The sequence below is a fragment of the Trematomus bernacchii genome, unplaced genomic scaffold (assembly GCF_902827165.1).
Source record: "Trematomus bernacchii unplaced genomic scaffold, fTreBer1.1, whole genome shotgun sequence".
NCBI classification, from domain to species: Eukaryota; Metazoa; Chordata; class Actinopteri; order Perciformes; family Nototheniidae; genus Trematomus; species Trematomus bernacchii.
The window spans coordinates 808-8,427 of record NW_022988054.1 but is presented as its reverse complement, the minus strand read 5'-3'; the positions used below and the strand labels follow the sequence as shown (position 1 = coordinate 8,427).

General features: G+C 47.5%; 1 protein-coding gene across 1 annotated transcript; it reads left to right on the top strand.

Annotated features, from left to right (window-relative positions):
- ints3 (integrator complex subunit 3) lies at positions 1-7,256 on the top strand (the record flags this gene model as incomplete). Its single annotated transcript, XM_034120218.1, is given in 13 exon segments — positions 1-250; positions 1,825-1,908; positions 3,444-3,527; positions 3,612-3,810; positions 3,899-3,965; positions 4,833-4,974; positions 5,087-5,216; positions 5,435-5,532; positions 6,201-6,392; positions 6,578-6,665; positions 6,810-6,889; positions 6,961-7,052; positions 7,150-7,256. Coding segments are annotated over 13 exon segments (1,438 nt in total), but the record flags the coding sequence as incomplete, so codon positions are not given.
- Positions 7,257-7,620: the final 364 nt, after the last annotated feature.

Sequence of the window (7,620 nt, the reverse complement as noted above, 5' to 3'; positions counted from 1 at the left end):
GGTCAGCAGGCCCTCCATGTCCGTTATGTTTCCGTCAGAGACACAGAGCGGGACTCAGAGAGAGCAGAGTCCCCAATAAGTTTTAAAAACACCCCGAGATACCGGAGCCTCTTCAGGATCTGACCCGAGAGAAGGGCTGTTTCCCGGACCAGAGAGAGACTTTAACCCGGGACACATGGAGGCTAAAGAGGGGAAGAAGGGCCGCCTGCTGCTGGGCTCGCAGCTGGACGCTAAAGACGAGCTGGAGGAGGTGAGATAAGGCCGTGAAAGAGAGAGAGAACCCGGGTCAGATAGCCCGGGTCAGGGCCCTGAGAGAGAGAGATAACCCGGGTCAGGTAGCCCGGGTCAGGTTCTGCTGCTCCTTTCTAACACGGGCTGAGGGCACAAAGACAGGGAGGCTAGATAGGTAGCATGGATAGCATAGTTAGCTTAGCAGAGCCGTGTGTTCACCGGGTTGCGGGTTCGATTCCCTGCTGGTGTTAAGAGGGGGAGGGGGGTGACACCTGAAGGGGGGGGGGGGGGGGGGTCTCCGTGTGCCCCCCCCCTCAGAGACATAACATCTCTCAGCTGACCCACAGTTAGCCTAGCATGATGCTAACCACACGTAAACATGGATGGGACCAGAAAGCGCTACATGCGCATGCGCAGTGTTTCACATGTCAGAGGGAGAGAGGAGACATTTAGTGATTTATCAACATTGAGACATCCATGATGTAAACACTGAGACAGACATGATGTAAACACTGAGACAGACAGGATGTAAACACTGAGACAGACAGGATGTAAACACTGAGAGGACCGAGGAGGGGAAATCTTTGAAATGAGAAAGGGCCATGGTGTTGTGACTGTGTTGTGACTGTGTTGTGACTGTGTTCTCACTGTGTTCTGACTGTGTTGTCACTGTGTTCTGACTGTGTTCTCACTGTGTTCTCACTGTGTTCTGACTGTGTTCTGACTGTGTTCTGACTTTGTTCTCACTGTGTTGTGACTGTGTTCTCACTGTGTTGTGACTGTGTTCTCACTGTGTTCTGACTGTGTTCTCACTGTGTTCTGACTGTGTTCTCACTGTGTTCTGACTGTGTTGTGACTGTGTTCTGACTGTGTTGTGACTGTGTTCTGACTGTGTTGTGACTGTGTTCTCACTGTGTTGTGACTGTGTTGTGACTGTTCTCACTGTGTTGTGACTGTGTTGTGACTGTGTTGTGACTGTGTTCTGACTGTGTTGTGACTGTGTTCTGACTGTGTTGTGACTGTGTTGTGACTGTGTTGTGACTGTGTTCTCACTGTGTTGTGACTGTGTTGTGACTGTGTTCTCACTGTGTTGTGACTGTGTTCTCACTGTGTTCTGACTGTGTTGTGACTGTGTTCTCACTGTGTTGTGACTGTGTTGTGACTGTTCTCACTGTGTTGTGACTGTGTTGTGACTGTGTTGTGACTGTGTTGTGACTGTGTTGTGACTGTGTTCTGACTGTGTTCTGACTGTGTTGTGACTGTGTTGTGACTGTGTTGTGACTGTGTTGTGACTGTGTTGTGACTGTGTTCTTACTGTGTTGTGACTGTGTTGTGACTGTGTTGTGACTGTGTTGTGACTGTGTTCTGACTGTGTTGTGACTGTGTTGTGACTGTGTTGTGACTGTGTTGTGACTGTGTTGTGACTGTGTTGTGACTGTGTTGTGACTGTGTTCTTACTGTGTTCTGACTGTGTTCTGACTGTGTTCTGACTGTGTTCTGACTGTGTTGTGACTGTGTTGTGACTGTGTTCTGACTGTGTTGTGACTGTGTTGTGACTGTGTTCATGACAGTTGATTCTTGTTGTGTGTGCAGAGGCTGGAGCGATGTGTCGGGATCGTACAGGCGCTGACCAATGGGCTGTCAGAGAGAGAGGCCAACGACGCACTCACCGCCAACGTAAGATACACACAGTACAAGTACTACTGTAAACACTACAACAACTACTGTAAACACTACAACAACTACTGTAAACACTACAACAAGTACTGCAAACACTACAAGTACTGTAAACACTAGTACTGTAAACACTACAAGTACTGTAAACACTACAACAAGTACTGTAAACACTACAACAAGTACTACAACAAGTACTGTAAACACTAGTACTGTAAACACTACAAGTACTGTAAACACTACAACAAGTACTAAACACTACAACAAGTACTAAACACTACAACAAGTACTAAACACTACAACAAGTACAAGTACTAAACACTACAACAAGTACTGTAAACACTACAACACAGTGGCGAGCCGTGAGCTTTATACCTAGGCCCTCTGACCCCCACCAATTCCCTCGAAAAAAAGAAAAAAAAATAGTTATTACGTCACAGCGTATACTTCAGCGGAATATCAAAACAACAGCCCAGGGTGCAAAACGCATCAATGACAGCGACCCTCTACCACACAAAACAACACCTGTGAACCCAATTTGTGTTCTTTGACATTGAAAATGATATTGCATTGTGTTTGTTACTTTCGTTGCAGTTGTATGTCTTAAGTGTAATTTGGCATGCTTTTATTTTGAAGGAGAGTTCACGCTGTTGACAGGAAGTTGTTGTTGCTATGGAAACAAGAAAAGTTTCACAGCGGGCGGAACTTGTCATAAAGTCCGCGATAATAAAACCCACCCATTTAGAGGGAAGATATGATTGGTCAATTGTACTGTCATTTGACATTACTCTCTCGTTCAGTTACTATAGCGGACCCTCTGTGAATCGCAGAGAGGGCCAGACCTTCTTTCATGTAACCCTTCACATTCAAACAGAGACTGAACAGGCAGATTCGAAGGATTTATTTCTTTGGAAATGTTATTTAAATACAATTAAATCAAGTTTTTTTTTTTCTGTAAAACTAATGAAAAATATAACAAATAATATTAAAAAATATATATATTTAAAAAATATATTTTTTTTTTAAATATTATTTTTTAGAATATCTTAGGCCCTCACAGAGGGCCTAGAGGGCCCTGACGGCTCGCCACTGCTACAACAAGTACTAAACACTACAACAAGAACTGTAAACACTACAACAAGTACTGCAAACACTACAACAAGAACTAAACACTACAACAAGAACTAAACACTACAACAAGTACTAAACACTACAACAAGTACTGTAAACACTACAACACGTACTACAACAAGTACTGTAAACACTACAACAAGTACTGTAAACACTACCACAAGTACTAAACACTACAACAAGAACTAAACACTACAACCAGTACTGCAAACACTACTGAAAGTACTAAACACTACAACAATAACCAAACACTACAACATGTACTAAACACTACAACAAGTACTGCAAATACTACTACAAGTACTACAACTACCCTAACCGTCAGTCTTAATGCTCAGATAGAAACAGGATGTGCTCATGATGCTGCTTCCTGTTTATGTTGATGTTAAAGTGTTTGGGTTCTGCAGGTGTGTAAAGGCCAGCAGCAGCATGAGGAGGTCTGTCTGGGTCTCTTCTCTCTGCTGCTCACAGAACCAGCCCAGGCCCAGAGGGTAAGACACCCCCACACACACCCCTAATATTAATGTGTGACATCACTGTGACATCACCATGACATCACTGTGTGTGTATGACAGTGCTACAGAGACCTGACGCTGCTCAGCAGAGACGGGATGAACATCATCCTGCTGAAGATCAACCAGATCCTGATGGAGAAGTTCCTGAAGCTGCAGGACACCCCCCGAACCCAGCTGGTGTGGCTGGTGAAGGAGCTGGTGAAGAGTGGAGTAGTTGGAGCAGACGGAGTTTTGATGACTCTGCTCAAACAGATCGCAGGTCAGACATACATATATATAAATAAACGTCATGATGTGAAACACCTCTGTATGGGCTGTCCCAGAGTAACACTGTCATTTTTTTCCAGGTGGAGATATTTCCTCCAAAAACCTCTGGCTGTCGGAGAACGTCCTGGAGATCCTGCTGGACCAAAAGTACGTTTCACAACTAAAAACTGTACTGCTGAGTGTGTACTGTGATACAGCTGACAGTTTACTGTGATACTGGTGACTGTGATACGGCTGGCAGTTTACCGCTATACGGCCGACTGGTGACAGTGATACGGCCGACTGGTGACTGTGATACGGTTGACAGTTTACTGTGATACGGCAGAGTGTTGACTGCGATACGGCTGACATTTTACAGCGATACGGCTGACAGGTGACTGTGATACGGCTGACAGTTTACTGTGATACGGCAGAGTGTTGACTGCGATACGGCTGACATTTTACAGCGATACGGCTGACAGTTTACAGCGAAAGAGCTGACGGTGTATTGCGATACGGCTGACAGTTTAATGTGATGGTGGCAGTTTACTGTGATACGGCCGAGTGTTTACTGCGATACAGCCGAGTGTTTACTGGGATACGGCTGACAGTTTACTGTGATATGGCTGACGGATTACTGTGATATGGCCCACAGTTGACTGTGATACGGCCCACAGTTGACTGTGAAACGGCTGAGTGTTGACTGTGATACGGCTGACAGTGTACTGTGATACGGCTGAGTGTTGACTGTGATACGGCCGACAGTTGACTGTGATACAGCCCACAGTTGACTGTGATACGGCTGAGTATTGACTGTGATACGGCTGACAGTTGACTGTGATATGGCTGAGTGTTGACTGTGATGCGGCTGACAGTTTACTGTGATACGGCTGAGTGTTGACTGTGATACGGCCGAGTGTTGACTGCGATACGGCTGAGTGTTTACTGTGATATGGCCCACAGTTGACTGTGATACGGCTGACAGTTTAATGGGATACAGCCGAGTGTTGACTGTAAGTGTTTTCCTCTCTGCAGGGAGTTTGTTCTGAAGAACGGGATGTTGATAGCCATGTCGGTCTACACTTATCTCCGCCTCATCGTGGACCACGGAGCACCAAACCTGCTGATCCTGCGTCAGAAGGAGGTTGACTACTGCATCAGCATGCTGAGAGACAAGGTGAGGAGGGGAGAGAGGGAGGGAGCGAGAGAGAGGTAGGGAGGGAGCGAGAGAGAGGTAGGGAGGAGATGTGAATGTTGATCCGCTGGTGTAACCCTGCCTCTCTCTGTAGTTCGCAGAGTGTCAGATCATCGGCAGGGATCTGGTGCGTTTGCTGCAGAACGTTGCCCGGATCCCAGAGGTGGAGCTGGTGTGGAAAGACCTGCTGCACAACCCTCAAGTCCTGAGTCCTCAGTTCACCGGTAAACTACACCTTTCACAGTCCTCTGTTCACTGTAAACTACACCTTTCACAGTCCTCTGTTCACTGTAAACTACACCTCCCACAGTCCTCTGTTCACTGTAAACTACACCTCCCACAGTCCTCTGTTCACTGTAAACTACACCTCCCACAGTCCTCTGTTCACTGTAAACTACACCTCCCACAATCCTCTGTTCACTGTAAACTACACCTCCCACAGGTGTGCTCCAGCTGCTGACTGCTCGCACTTCCAGGAAGTTTCTGGCGTGTCGTCTCACTCCAGACATGGAGACCAAGCTGCTGTTCATGACCTCCAGGGTAAACACACTTTACAACACCACTACCTGCTCAGGTGACCTCTGACTGTATCTTACCTGTGTCAGGTGACCTCTGACTGTATCCTCAGGTGACCTCTGACTGTATCTTACCTGTGTCAGGTGGCCTCTGACTGTATCCTCAGGTGACCTCTGACTGTATCTTACCCGTGTCAGGTGACCTCTGAGGTGACCTCTGACTGTATCTTACCCGTGTCAGGTGACCTCTGACTGTATCCTCAGGTGACCTCTGACTGTATCTTACACGTGTCAGGTGACCTCTGACTGTATCTTACACGTGTCAGGTGACCTCTGAGGTGACCTCTTACTGTATCTTACCTGTGTCAGGTGACCTCTGACTGTATCTTACACGTGTCAGGTGACCTCTTACTGTATCTTACCTGTGTCAGGTGAACTCTGACTGTATCTTACCTGTGTCAGGTGACCTCTTACTGTATCTTACCTGTGTCAGGTGACCTCTGACTGTATCTTACACGTGTCAGGTGACCTCTGACTGTATCTTACCTGTGTCAGGTGACCTCTGACTGTATCTTACACGTGTCAGGTGACCTCTGACTGTATCTTACCCGTGTCAGGTGAACTCTTGACTGTATCTTACCTGTGTCAGGTGACCTCTGAGGTGACCTCTGAATGTATCTTACCTGTGCTCAGGTGCGTTTTGGACAACAGAAGCGGTATCAGGACTGGTTTCAGAGACAGTACCTGTCCACAGCAGAGAGCCAGTCCCTGCGCTGCGATCTGATTCGCTACATCTGCGGAGTCGTCCATCCGTCCAATGAGGTGCTGAGCTCCGACATCCTGCCGCGCTGGGCCATCATTGGCTGGTTGCTGACCACTTGCACGGTAAGGGGACGGGGCCTCCAGCTGTCACTCCAAATCACCTCCTTTTCCCCTTCGAGTCCTTTCTTGTGTCCTTCTTTGCCTCCTCTATTGAAACCTTATGCCCTTCCTTTTTTCCTACATTGTTTCCTTAACACTTAGTGGGCGGGGCCTCAGGCTGTCAATAACCAATCAAATTGTTTTTCCAGTCGAACGTCGCTGCCTCAAATGCCAAGCTGGCTCTCTTCTATGATTGGCTGTTCTTCAATCCTGAGAAAGACAGCATCATGAACATAGGTGATACTCACACACACACACACACATACACACACACACACACACACACACACACACACACACACACACACACAGACTCGCCTTAGTACCTCCTGACAGTAAGTGTGAGGTGTGTGTTCTGTCTCATGGTGTGTGTGTTTTCAGAACCGGCCATCCTGGTGATGCATCACTCCATGAAGCCTCATCCTGCCATCACCGCCACGCTGCTGGACTTCATGTGCAGGGTAAGACACACACACACACACACCTCTGTACCTGGATCATGTGGAGATAATACTCCTTGTTTCCTCCTCAGATCATCCCACACTTCTTCCCTCCGCTGGAAACTCAGGTCCGTCAGGGCGTCTTCAACTCGCTCACATTCATCATGGAGAAGAGAGTGCTGGCGTAAGACACACACACACTCACACACACCCACACACACACACACACACACACTCCCTTATTATAAATGAATAATAAGTAATAACCTGTCCTCTCTCAGTCACCTCGCTCCGCTGTTTGATAACCCAAAGCTGGACCGGGAGCTGCGATCGATGCTCAGAGAGAGATTCCCCGAGTTCTGCAGCTCGCCCTCACCCCCCACTGAAGGTAACACACACACACACAGGGTGTTTCTCAATGTCGAGGAGGCTTGCTTGGTAGGACATGTACCTCCGAGTGAGTTCCTTAAGAAGCGAGGCAAGAATACCTCCTAGCCTCGGAAAACGAAGAGTGGAACAGGCGAGCAAGTGTGCAGGTGTGCGTCATATGAGAGGCCCCGTCTTACATTTCCTGCCAAAGATTTGGAAACTGGTCCGTGCGCAAAGCATTGTGGGGATTTTAAGACCGCGGAGGATACACATGTGCAGCCTCGAAATTTCCGGTAGAATTCCAAGTATGCTGGACATTGGAACAGTCCTTCTGCGGCACTCGATGATGTAGCATCCTTGAAATAGTGGCTCTGGAGCAGCTT